Here is a 14144-nt window from a genome sequence, read left to right as displayed (position 1 = left end):
CATCAGCAACCCCTGCCACACGCATACAACACACAGACATCAGCACACACCTGCCACATGCATACAACACACATATCACAAAATTTAATTAAAAATCAAAGCATTGCATTGTTCTGACAAGAAGCCTGAGAAGGGTCCACAGACAACAACAGTAGTTAAGGACACATGTCTTCTGGGGTCTCAGCTAAGACTTTAATTAGGGTGCCGGCTCAGCTTCTGAGATGAGATAACCACTAAAGATTTTCCTTCCTACGTCTACCAGTCTCTCACTTCCTGGCCTTTTGGCTAAGCCTGTCACTTTATTTATTTATATATATATATATTTTTTGTTGTTGTTGTTGAAAAAATTTCCGCCTCCTCCCCGCCTCCCATTTCCCTCCCCCTCTTCCCACTCCTCTCCCCCTCCCCCCACTCCTCTCTCCCTCTCCTCACTCCTCTCCCACTCCCCGCACTCCATTCCCCCTCCCTCTTGAGTCTGAAGAGCAGTCCGGATTCCCTGCCCTGTGGGAAGTCCAAGGTCCTCCCCGCTCCATCCAGGTCCAGGAAGGTGAGTATCCAAACAGGCTAGGCTCCCACAAAGCCAGTTCATGCAGTAGGATCGAAACCTAGTGCCGTTGTCCTTGACTTCTCATCAGCCCTCATTGTCCGCCATGCTCAGAGAGTCCGGTTTTATCCCATGCTTTTTCAGTCCCAGTCCAACTGGCCTACCGCGAGGGGTGCACCCACCCATTGTGACAGTGGGGCTGATCTATTGGAAGCCTGTAGCTTTAGAGGACAGATGGTGGTCCTGTTGGCTCTGCTCAGCATGATGTGCAGTATCCCAGGGTCTGCTATTTCAGGCTGTGTTCCCAGACTCTCATTCCAGCTTAGGAGGGAAAAAGGAAAGAAGTGGGGGGCTGGGGGATGGGGAAGCTCACATCACTTCTGTTTGGTGAGCAGATCTTTTGAATATTCCATGTACAACAATCACCAAAGATGGCCCATGTGTTCTGTGCCAGCACTTAGTGGTCATAACACCAAACAGAAGCAGGAAGAATGAGTACTGTGGACACTCAATACTCTGTACCATAGCCATGTTGAACAATGACAAGTGATCACTAAATTCGGTCACGAACCAGCAACTGATAAAAGATGTATGAACATCCGCAACAGCTGGGAAGCATGTCAGAGTATCTTCTCCACAGAAGCACTGTGGGTAAAGTCAGGTATGGCTGAGGGAACGGAGGAGGTGGCCTTCGTAAAGGTTGCTATGGAAACAGGCTGGCTGGGACTCATCCAGAAGTTAGGTTAGCTGAAGAACCTGGGTCAGCTTGGCTAGATAATGAGGCTTCTCTTTCCCTCTGAGTGTCTCATCCCACGTGACTGGACGTTGTCTCCAGTTATGCAAACCAGCAACAAAGCAGAGATGAAACCCTTGGTGGCCTTGTCTGGGAACCCTGGCCTGGTCTGGCTGTTCTGCATTTCCCATGCCCCACCTACGCTGTGTCTGCCAGACTTGGATGAGACGTCACAGGACTGACTCCAGATGCAGAGCAGGGGCCAGCATTTAAATCCCAAACACCAGTTTTCATATCCCACAAAGTAAGGAAATGGAAAGACGTTATAATTTATCAGATGTTAATACAAAAGGGTTGAGTAAGATAACTGGAAAAAAAATTTAAAAAGGAAGATTTCTGCAATTCTGAACTTGACAACTTTTAGGAAAGTGTATTTTTTATATTACTACTACTGCTACTATTGCCCTGTTCTGAGGCTCAGGCCTGGGCTTTGTGTGCAGAGCAAACGTTCTCCCACCCAGTTTCAAATAATAATATTTGAAACGATGTATTTTAGGGCTCAGGTATAAACACACAAAGTTCTCCCACACTAACTGTATACACGAATGCCTGTAAATACATTTCCAGAGTTAAGCAGTCTTCACCCATGACTTCCTTCTCTAAGGAATAATCTAATATTTCTGTCACTCTGAGCTTCCCTGAACCACTCCCATGCCCAGTCATGGCTTTTCAGCCACAATTTATTTCCATGTCTACAAATTTTCTTTCAGGGCATCTTTGGACATCAGTGTTCTTGTGAGTCAGGCTTCCTCCACTCAGCGTTTTGAGGTTCCCTTATGTCATCATATCATAATACATAAAGTAGCTCATTCCTTCTGTTGCTAGAGTAGTATCCAGTACTGCCTGTATGTCACCAGTTGCTAAGCAACCATACCATCTCTACTGCTGGATGTTTAAGGGTGCTAGTACTACCTATATTCATGTTCATATTTATGGGACAGTTTTTCATTTCTCTTCAATATATACCCACGTGTTGAATTGTTGGATCATAGGACACATTCATATGATCTTTTTCAGAACTGCAAAGCATTTCAAATGCTATTTTATGTGTTTTTAAACTTTTCCCACGGTGGCGTGTGATGCTACTAAAAGGCATTCTTTTGGGGGTTCTGGAATTTTCACTGTTTACAGAGTAGCTTCTATATCAGCACGGTCCGCATGTAAAACACCATGTTTTATAGAAACATCGAGGAGCTGAGCATATTTGGACAGGCTTTTATTACACAGATAATATGTGTGTCATAACAATATAGGTCTTGTAAAACAATAAAAGGAGAAGAGCCTCCTATGCTGTCGTCAGAAATAGTGCCAGCAGTTGTTACATCCTCTGCTCCGCCTTAATCCGTCCCCTGCACAAGCACACACACACAGAGAAAGAGAGAGAGAATAAAATTATAGAGGACGAGATAGAAATACCATAAAGGAAGCATTGCTGTCGTCAGAAATAGTGTTACATCCTCTGCTCTGCCTTAATCCGTCCCCTGCACAAGCACACACACAGAGAGAAAGAGAGAGAGAATAAAATTATAGAGGACGAGATAGAAATACCATAAAGGAAGAGCCTGCAAGTATATGGAAAAAATGTTATTAGGAACTGAAGCATTCTAAATTACAGACAGCTGATGCTTTATCTACCATACTGAAAAGATAACAAGATTTTAAAACTCCCTTGTGGGGCTGGGGAAATAGCTCAGTGACCGCTGAATAAACATTAAGCCCGCAGCGCCCAGTAAAAGGCAGGCACAGCGCATACACCTATAACCTAAGCTTTGAGGGCGTAGGGCTGGGGCAGAGGCAGGTGGACCCCTGAGACTAGCGTTAGAGACAGTCTAGCTCGCTCCACAGACTCCTGGTTTCGTGAGACACTGTCTCAAAAAGCAGGATGTAGACCAACTAAGACACCCCTCTTTGGATTCTGGTCTCCATACATGTGTGCACGTATGCATGCCTACCCACATACACACGTGCACACACCCATACAGCACAGTACACATAAGGAAAACAACTCTCCCGTGACTCTGAGTAGCTTCAGAGTTTCTGAGGGTGTTTTGCAACTATGTATTTAAAACACGCAGTTCAGCTTCTCCAGTCCCAGGACAGAGGGGACAAAGGTGAAGATAAATGTTAGAGAAAACTGGAGAAATCCAGATGTTCACCAATATGAGAACAGTAAAATAAAATGTCTTTACATATGTATATTTTAATAAGGATGCATAAATATATATGAATAAAGTTCATGCTCCATGTAAACAATGAAATACTACACAGCGATGAAAACTAATGATGTATATCTATACTTATTGAAATATATCAAGGAAAAGAAGCAGATTTCATGAAGACCATGACCCAGGTTACTTAAAAAATGATCATATTTAACCAAGTGTGGTCAAATATGACTGTAATCCTTGAAGAAGAGAGGTGAAGCAGGAGAAACACCATGAGTTCAAAGCCAGCCTGGGCTACATAGTGAGTTCCTGAGCTACAAATAATAATAATCATTATGGTTTTGTTAGATGTGTTGTCACATGCCTATAATCCTAGCACTTAGCAGACCAAGGCAGGACGATTTGAGTTCAAGGCCAGCCTAAACTACATGTCAAAACACATCTCAAAAAAAAAATCTTTTAGTTTATAAATATAAAAATAGAACAAATCTAAAAAGGCTTAAGCCAATATTTCAGTAGTCATTATTTTGAGTTACAGAGTTAAAGGAGATTTTAAACTTCTTGATTACCATTTATTTTATAATTCTGTGCTACCTTTATAATAAATATAAACAACAAGATAATGTTTTAGAAAAAGGTTATTATTTGCCTATGTCTGAGGCCAAACTGTGACAAGTAGCAGGCTAATCTGGTATTGACCCAATTTGTCAGCCTACAAAAATTTCAGCTATTTGGAGGTTAGGAGAGAGAAAGGCAGAAGCTTGGAAGAGGTAAATGCTGGCTGCGTGGGCACTGTCTTCACATCAACGCAGCAGCAGCTGCTGCGAACCAGGCATGTGTGAGAGCGCTCCACACTTGTGTGGCTGTCATTCCCAGCATACTTGGCTCCCCACGGTGTGAGAACAAGAGCAATACTTATTTTTAACTTTTAACTTTTGCGTTTAGTACTGTCTTAGGTAGGATTTCTATTGCTGTGGTGAAACACCATGACCAAAAGCAACATAGAGTTTATTTTGTCTTTCAACTTATAAATCCATCGCTGAGGGAAGCCAAGACAGAAACATGAAGGGAGGAGCTGATGCAGAGGTATAGAGGAATACTTCTTGAACTGGCTTGCTCTGCCTGCTCCCCCCCCCCCTCATCAACACACCACACACTGCTTTCTTATAGAACCCAAAACTACCAGCCCAAGGATAGCACCATAATGGGTGCTAGCACTTTCAATCACTCATTAAGACAATGCATGACACACTTACCTTCTGGCCAATCTAGTGTAGGCATTTTCTCAATTGAGAGTCCCTCCTCCCAAATGACTCCAGCTTATATCAAGTTGACATAAAACTAGCCAGGAGGAGCACCTAGAAGAATACTAAATGAACTTAGGGCTAACAACTTTGACACAATACCTACACCCAAGATTCGTAAAAGTCTAAGATAATACAGGAAGACTTGATTGTTTATGAAGAAAAATCCCCAGAGGCCCTCCCGCCCCCATTCCACAGACACAGTCAAATTAGTGGTTGTTCTAGTGGTATTTGAACTAAGGACCACGAAGGTGAAACCTTTGCTTTTCTGGGACAGCAGATGCTGGTCACCTGAGGCTAGAGAATCAGCTATGATTAAGAAGCAACCACTATCATTGAGGCAGAATTTTCTGGGAAGTGTTTCCTCAGGGTCAGCAGATGGAGCTGTGGTCCAGAGGTGGCCAAGAGTGGATGAATGAGTGAATGAATGAATGCCTAAATAACGGAATAGATCATCAAGCCCACCCCTGCATGGCATCTTGTAAACTGTGTTACAAAAATTCCGAGCCCTGGCTCTCTGGACACCTCCTGTCTTCCGTGATCGGTTACAGTGTGCACTGTTTTGTATCACACACCAAATCCAGTGACTGTTGAGCTAATTAGACTCCACTCTGTCAACATGGGACTCTCTCCATCAGTGTGTAGACTCATCGGTCTTTATCACAGAATGCGTCTGTGCTGTTGCCAGCTGTCCCTCTAGAAAGGCGCCTCTTCTGGTACCCGCCAGCGTCCGCAGCAGCATCACTGTTCCTACGCTCTCATAAAGCTGGTGAGGAGAGAGACATGCTCCCAGGAAAACACTTGAAGGATTCTAAGTTCAGCCTTGGCCATGATTTATTAGTGTTGTTTTCCTTCAGCACACGTGTCTGCAGGAGACATTTGCCCAGAGAGCATGCCCCGATGGTTTATGGGACATGGAAAAGAATGCCCAAAATCCAAGTGATCTCAGCTCTTCACATGTAATGCAAACTTATTAACATTAAAGCCGGAAGTCTGCAAATGTTTCGGCTGTTATATAAAATACCTTTGTAGCTCACGAGCGTTACAGAAGTATAGATCATAGGAAAAGATTGTTCAGTTGACAGGAGTGTTTTCTCCTGGGTAAGTGGCTCCCGCGTGTCCCAGGATGTCCTAACTAATTCTGTCTATGAAAATGCTGTTCATATGCTCGGAAGAACTGGCAGTATGGGCCCCTCCCCCAGGGTTATCGGGGTCTTTAATTATTCTCAGTTAAGGGGCTACTGATGATATATTTTCTTTCATTTCCTTCTGATCCATTAATTAGCTGTGCCTCAGGAGTGAGGGAAGGGCTCACAGTCCGAGAGCTGACCTCATAAACAGTCAATTTCCTGTTTCCTGTGCAATCGCAGACTTTCACTAAACTCAAATGTGGGTGTTGTGTCAGAGCTCTTTTCCTAAGTACCCTCAGTTTGGAATAGTCGTTATGTGTGTTGACTTTTGTTTGTTTACCTCTTGTTCTTGGTCTGTATCTGCCAGGCTCTGTTACAGGGTTTAGTTTAGTTGACAGTATCAGAAGCTTCAGCCCTTGGTAGGCTGGCCCCAGATTCCAGGACCCGTGGTGAGACAAGTGGGTAGCAGACTAGGTGGAACAGACCTGCTCAACTCACGTCAGCTTGACAGAAGGGGGTGGTGGCAAAAAAGAGCCAGGGCAAGTGTTAGCTACCCTTTAAACGCGTGTCCCACTGACCCGACTCAGTTTCCTCCTTCCGCAGTCCCCTGCTCACCAATCATCAGTTGTTAAACCAGCACTGGGCTAAACCTCTGATGGGGCCAGAGCTGTCATGATCTTATGGTCTTGGAAACGCACTCCCAGATACGCTCAAGTGCACTTTAAAGATATTCTACAACAACTCTGGGAAGCAAGGGCAAGGAGACAAAACGCACGGATTCTCTTCAGAGCCCTTCTTATTTTCCAACATAGCGTTCTTCCCACAAAAGGGAAAAGCACACCTTGTTATATTGACAAACAAATTGTAAGATTTGAAGTTTGCTCTATGAAGCCAAATATGTAGCTACCATGTTCTGTAGGAAATGTGGGCATTATGACCTCAGTCTGCCAAGCTGGCGGAGTCTGCGTGAGCGATTAACAGGCCCCCTCTGTCTCCACAGATGCTGATGCAGAGATTGAAGGAGCCCCTGCAGCACCGTTGGATGTGGTGCCTTTGGATGCGAACAAAGATTACATCATAATCTCTTGGAAGCAGCCGGCTGTGGACGGAGGGAGCCCTATCCTTGGATACTTTATCGATAAGTTAGTGCTTGGCCTGATATCAGTCTGTGGATGTACAGATGTGTTCTTGATTGTTCCCGTTATTTCTAAGTGAAAGCTTTCTCTTCTAGTTTTCGCCTCCTCTCCCTTTCTTTCTCCATATATGTTTAATACATATATAAACATACATACATATTAGCACCTACTTATTTACATAAACTCTTTGAATTCGGCAACCAGCTTATGTCACTAACTTGGCAAGAATGTAATGACGTTGTAAACCTAACAACAGAGGCCAATGCAGAAATGACATAATTGACATTCAATATTCTTAGCATCCACGTTCCTAGTATGGCAATTATTACTGCCTTTAGGAGCACAAATGAATTCCTTGTACCATACAATATGGTTTCAAGTTATCCATATTATATAAGAAATAATAGCAAAAATTCATAGTGTTAGACTACACTCTTACGTATGAGTCCTGGTTGATTACAGTCTTCAGTACTTAGGATTTTATACGTTCATATCCACTAGATTTGGGTAATACAAGCAACAAATTTAGATTATTGGCCCAAGTATGTGAGTCTCTGACTCAGTTTCTCTTCTGATAGTTACCCCAATTCCTTCTGCTTTTGTCTGTGGAAACAATTAGAGACAGATGATCTACGTCAGTGTATTAAACTTTCTGCTTGTAACAGTAAGTAAAGTGTGCGCGCTGTGCTCAGTGCCTTCCAGAGAGATGCTTGTTTATCCGTAGACATGAAATGGGATGGAGGCTCCACCTACTTCTGATGAATTTGGAGGTTTGCATAAGTTCTTTTCTTACTGTCAGTTCTGCTTTGTTGTCTTCGACAAATAGCTGAGGGGTCTGCAAATTTTATGAAAGATTGGAGACAATCAGTGCACATTGTTCAATATTTACTGTCTGCTCTGATACTGCTCTAAACACTGCATGTGTTTATCACTAACCCATAGCCATCCCAGAGAGGCCTTGCTATCACTAACCCATAGCCATTCCAAGCAGGCCTTGTTATCACTAACCCATAATCATCCCAGAGAGGCCTTGCTATCACTAACCCATAGCCATCCCAGAGAGGCCTTGCTATCACTAACCCATAGCCATCCCAGAGAGGCCTTGCTATCACTAACCCATAGCCATCTCAAGCAGGCCTTGTTATCACTAACCCATAGCCATCCCAAGCAGGCCTTGTTATCACTAACCCATAGCCATCCCAAGCAGGCCTTGTTATCACTAACCCATAGCCATCCCAAGCAGGCCTTGTTATCACTAACCCATAGTCATCCCAAGCAGGCCTTGTTATCACTAACCCATAGCCATCCCAGACAGGCCTTGCTATCACTAACCCATAACCATCCCAGACATGTCTTACTATCACTAACCCATAGCCATCCCAGACAGGCCTTGCTATCACTAACCCATAACCATTCCAGACAGGTCTTGCTATCACTAACCCATAACCATTCCAGACAGGCCTTGCTATCACTAACCCATAACCATTCCAGACAGGTCTTGCTATCACTAACCCATAGCCATCCCAGACAGGCCTTGTTATCACTAACCCATAACCATCCCAGAGAGGCCTAGCTCTTATTACAAGTAAGAAATAGAGGGCCGGCCGAAGCCACACGCCACAAGGAAACATTATGTTGCTTAAGGTCACATGGGTAGGAAACCCAGCGCCAGAATTCCGCTATCAGCTCAACTGTCGATCAGTGCTCTCTCTGCTTCAACATGCTATAGAAGCTTCTAGAAAAGATGCCCTTCACCTTTTCCCCTGCACAAATGAAGGTTAAGAGGCATACTCTAATGCCACCATGGCAGAGTCTGAACGGGGAGGTGGGAGAGTCCAGACGGAAGCTTGGGAAATAGGTCTAGGAAAACTACTGCACCCCTCAGCTTTGCGCCACCCCGCCAGCAACTCTAGACTCTACAAAGCAGAGGTGTGGGAAGGTGGACGGAAGGCATGAGCTTGATAAGACTTTACGTAATGTTGAAGAAAATCATCCATGTTATCCCTATCAGAGAATGTAAAACGAGAGTGAAGAAGGGAAGACCCCCCCACCCCGTGTTTTATACTGATTGCTCCTGGAAGTGTCCTCCCATGAGAACTATTCAAAAGTTATCCATTTTAAACATAGTGTCATATAGGGGACGTACTGCAAACTACAAGCCTTGTGTACTAACTGTGAAAAACAAGGGATCGCGTTGTCATAAGGCTGCACAATTTACTCAAACACCGAGTCGCTAATGTTGAGCTGATTGGATTAGTAGCCTCATATTGTCTCCTGAGCAGTCCCCTGCCGCTGTTATTGGGAACCAAGTTACTTCATTAGCAAGCAACTAGAAGTAAGTGTCCAACCACTTCATTTCCCATGGGAATCTTCAGCCTCATCGTTAAAGGGACAAGCGTGACTGGACATGGCATGCAGGCCCAGCACTTAGGAGGTGGAGGTATGAGGGTCATGGGTTCAAAAACCAGCTCAGGTTACATAGCAAGACCTTGGAGGGAGAACAGAGGACGCAGAAAGAAAAGAAACAAATAGATTACAGCAACCTTCCGACCCTTGTACCCACACACACGGTGATCATCAAGGAAGAAAACAGCACACTGTTTCCCAAACTGCAGTACAGTTTCCTGTTCTGTTCTGTTTGGCTGGCTTGACTGGCCTCAAGGTCCTTCCACCTGAGTTCCCAAATGCCAGGCTTGCAGATGTGCACCACCATTCCCAGATGCACGGCTGTCTTTTTAGGTTCCGACTTGTCCTACCATAATTCTGCTTTTAAATGAAAATGCCTAAAGAAGACAAAATATCACTAACCGTGAAATTAAAAGTGTCAGCAGGACATGAGTGAGGGCTCTCCCTAAAACTCTCTATAAAGATTCTGGAGAGGTGACTCTGTGGTTAAAGCACTGGCTGCTCTTCCAGAGGACCCGGGTTCAAGTCCCAGCACCCACATGGCAACTCACAGCTGTCTGCAGCTCCAGTTACAAGGGATCTAAAATATCTTGTGTCCTTGGCAGACCAGGCACACAAGGGGTGAACAGACATCCATGCGGCCAAAACACCCATACATTAAAAATACAACAAGAAGATTCTGGATCCACACATGTTTTCCTTACTCTAACTCCTCTTCACAACACACATGCCCTCCCCCCAGCTGCTCCTTCGGGAAGAATGAGGCTTCATTCTTCAGGCTAAAAAAGATAAATTGCTGACTGGTAAGATGCCTTAGTAAAGGTAGATGCCTGTACCCTACATTCATATTCCCTCCCTCCCTCCCACCCTCCCTCCCTTCTCCCTCCTTCCTTCCCTCCCTCCATCCCTTTCTCCACCCCCCCCCCCCACACACATGCTTGAAATGTTCGAAGGAACAGCTTGAAGGACACATTGAATGTGGGTGGGATTGTCGTGAGTGTCTGAAGTCTAGCCCCAATAAGCCATGCAGGTATTGCAGGTTTTGACACAGAGACGATCTGAGGTGACAGGGGAATGTGTGCCTTGGACCTTTGCTCTTAGCCGTCCTCGGCGTAACCTGCTGACCCCTCTTTCCTCAGGTGCGAGGTGGGCACGGACAGCTGGTCTCAGTGCAATGACACACCTGTGAAATTCGCTCGCTTTCCAGTCACCGGCTTGATAGAGGGTCGTTCCTACATATTCCGCGTCCGAGCTGTGAATAAAACTGGAATAGGCCTGCCATCTCGAGTTTCTGAGCCCGTGGCTGCTCTGGATGCAGCTGAGAAAGCTAGACTTAAAAGTAAGCCCTCTTCATTTCTCTACATCTTCCCCGCACCTTTAAAAAAAAAATACTGCGGTGTCACTGCAAGTAATTCCTCTTCCGTCCACTAGAGGGCGGCAAGAGTAAAACATCTATTGGTGATCTGAAACTCCTGTGGTTCGGGTGAGTCCAAGAACATAAAAAATATTTGCTTTTGATTCATTTTCTGAGCTTTTTAAAAACCTATTTTATTTTATCTTTATAAAATCACTCAGAAAAATGTATCTTGATAATTTGTGTTCTAAACTGTAGGCCTGGAATAAAATATGGGAACAAAAGCCCAAAGTTCATTTTTATTCACGTTGTTAGTGTATTCCAAATATAACTGGATTTATGGTTCAAAGTGATTTTCTTTCTTTCTTTCTTTTATTCTTTTTTCTTTCTCTTCTTCTTCTTCTACTTTTTCTTTTTCTTCTTCTTCTTCTTCTTCTTCTTCTTCTTCTTTTTCTTTTTTGGTTTTTCGATACAGGGTTTCTCAGTGTAGTTTTGGAGCCTGTCCTGGAACTCACTCTGTAGGCCTCAAACTCACAGAGATCCACCTGCCTCTGCAGTACCCAGCCAAAGTGAATTTCTTTACCTTGAAGTCTTTGTCCAAGTATTACTATCCAATCCTGTGGGCTTCTCCATGTTGATTAAAAAACAAATTTACATCTGACCCAAATTTGGGTTTCCCTTTAGGTAATATAAAATAATCTTGAGCTGTCAAGATGGCCCATCAGGTAAAGGCTGCCAAGCCTGACTATCTGAGTTCAGTGCCTGGGGCCCACGTGGAGGAAGGAGGGTGCTAGCTCCTGCGATTGTCCTTTGACCTGCGCATGTATTCTGTGGCTTACATGCACTCACATGCCCCCATACAGACACACACACAGACTTGTGCAAGTGCGCACATGCGCGTGTGCACACACAATTAAAATATAATCTAAAAGATCTTAAAAACAATCATTTCATATATTTATCTTTTGAGCCTGAATATCGAAGTCAGGTACGTAAATTATGCCTTCAGTGGGAACCTGTATGGCATCCCCAAACAAGGGACCATAAAATGACATCCTAAGTATCCCTAGATAGTAGTAGCATCTCATTCTGTCCCAGTAGTCCTTGTCACACACTAGCCAGCAGCTGTTAGCCGAGGGCAGACCATGGAGGACACTCACGGGCCAGCAGCTGTTAGCCGAGGGCAGACGCAGGGAGGACACTCACGGGCCAGCAGCTGTTAGCCGAGGGCAGACCATGGAGGACACTCACGGGCCAGCAGCTGTTAGCCGAGGGCAGACGCACGGAGGACACTCACGGACCAGCAGCTGTTAGCCGAGGGCAGACCATGGAGGACACTCACGGGCCAGCAGCTGTTAGCCGAGGGCAGACCATGGAGGACACTCACGGACATGCCAGTGGTATTATTTGCCAGTTTTAATCTAGAGTTTCCGGACGCTGTCAGATACCTAGGGAGGAGGAGAAAAAGCTATCTCCTGCAACAGGTCCACTCTTCATTTACAGTTTTATTCTTTACCTCAGTTACTTTTAGTGTCACCACAAAATTCCAAGGAAATTCGCATTGCATTCAGTCTCTTTTCCCTGTTAAATTAGTCAATTCCATCTCACACTTTCTTCTACTCCTTTCTTTCCTAAACTGTCTATTGTCTATCTATCTATCTATCTATCTATCTATCTATCTATCTATCTATCATCTGTCTGTCTATCTATCTATCTATCATCTGTCTGTCTATGATCTATCTATCTATCATCTATCTATCTATCTATCTATCTATCTATCTATCTATCTATCTATCATCTGTCTATCTATCTATCTATCTATCTATCTATCTATCTATCATCTGTCTGTCTATGATCTATCTATCTATCTATCATCTGTCTGTCTATCTATCTATCTATCTATCATCTGTCTGTCTATGATCTATCTACCTATCTATCTATCTATCTATCTATCTATCTATCATCTGTCTATCTATCTATCATCTGTCTATCTATCATCTATCTATCTATCTATCTATCATCTATCTATCTATCTATCTATCTATCTATCTATCTATCACCTGTCTGTGTATCATCTATCTATCCTCCTATCTATCTATCTATCTATCTATCTATCTATCTATCTATCTATCATACCTTATCTCTCTGTTTATATGGTGTATTTGTGTGGGGGAGGGCATGCATGCCACAGTGCTTGTGTGGAAGTCGGAGGACAACCAGTTACTAGAAGTTGGTTGTCTCCTTCTACTGTGCTGGTCCTGGTTATTGAACTCACGATGTCATCAGTCTTGGCAGCAGGCACCTTTACCTGCAGAGCCATCGCTCCCACCCACCATTCTCTTTTCCACGCTGTCAGGGCCATAGGACGGAGTTCTGTACATTATACCTCTCTCTCCTGTCTTCCTTACTCATGTCCCATAGACAGCACTTTTCAAAGCATAATAGGAACGCTTTGCCCCCGTTCAGCTCTCATGCCTAATCTGCCTCATGTCTCTCCTGACCTTCATGATACCAGACAGAGAACTACTGTGTTATGACTGTCCTCGGTGTGTTTCTCCCAAATGTGTTGTCTCTGAAGAAGGAATGGGAAGCCTGTGGTGTGGGGGAGGGGGCTATGTACTGATATGTAGAACTCAGGAAATTCAGCTCAGTCCAGGGAGACTTTAGGTTCTGGGAAGGGCTGGGTTCCCATGGTACCTTCTACATGTTGGCAAAGGTGCATAGGAAGACGTGTAAGAGAACTAGAACCTATTTGACTAACGCGGCCAATTTATTGGTTTGTCGAAGAGTCAGAAGCATATTCGGGAATGTGCGACTTTAATGCTTGTCCTCCTTAGGTCGTCCTTCAGCGCCCTGGACTGGACAGATCATTGTCACAGAAGAGGAACCTACAGGTACAAACTCTGGCCGCTCCAGATGCCACAACTGATGTGCTGTGCAATTTAGCTTTGCTTGTAAATATACATAATCGTTTGTGAAGCTTTGGAAAGAGATGGTAGCTGAAATAACATATCAAAGAATCGTGTGTGGGGTGGCGGGACTGGGGATTGAGCCCAGGGCCTTGTGCAGGCCAAGAACACAATTCCTCCAGGCCCCAAAGAGACACATTTCATTTGAAAAGACACACTGTAGTGTAGTTGTCATATGATGAACTGTGCATATGCTAACGTACACGTTGCTAAGCCAAAGAGACACATTTCATTTGAAAAGACATACTGTAGTGTAGTTGTCATATGATGAACTGTGCATATGCCAACGCACACGTTGCTAAGCTTTATGTGTATGCACGTGTGATATCATTGCTGTGACCAA

General features: G+C 44.2%; 1 protein-coding gene across 2 annotated transcripts in view; it reads left to right on the top strand.

Annotated features, from left to right (window-relative positions):
- Nucleotides 1-14144, top strand: part of LOC121459113 (myomesin-1) — a 126783-nt gene that overhangs the window by 43351 nt on the left and 69288 nt on the right. For both annotated transcript variants that reach the window (XM_041668634.1, XM_041668633.1), the window contains exons 11-13: nucleotides 6937-7078; nucleotides 10618-10817; nucleotides 13670-13726. In XM_041668634.1, the coding sequence (XP_041524568.1) occupies nucleotides 6937-7078; nucleotides 10618-10817; nucleotides 13670-13726 (399 nt within the window). The remainder of the gene's footprint in view (nucleotides 1-6936; nucleotides 7079-10617; nucleotides 10818-13669; nucleotides 13727-14144) is intronic.

This window comes from Microtus oregoni, unplaced genomic scaffold (genome assembly GCF_018167655.1).
Source record: "Microtus oregoni isolate MIOR12 unplaced genomic scaffold, Mior012 000018F_ref0000195, whole genome shotgun sequence".
In the NCBI taxonomy this organism is placed as follows: Eukaryota; Metazoa; Chordata; class Mammalia; order Rodentia; family Cricetidae; genus Microtus; species Microtus oregoni.
This window is presented reverse-complemented; position numbering and strand designations above follow the sequence as displayed.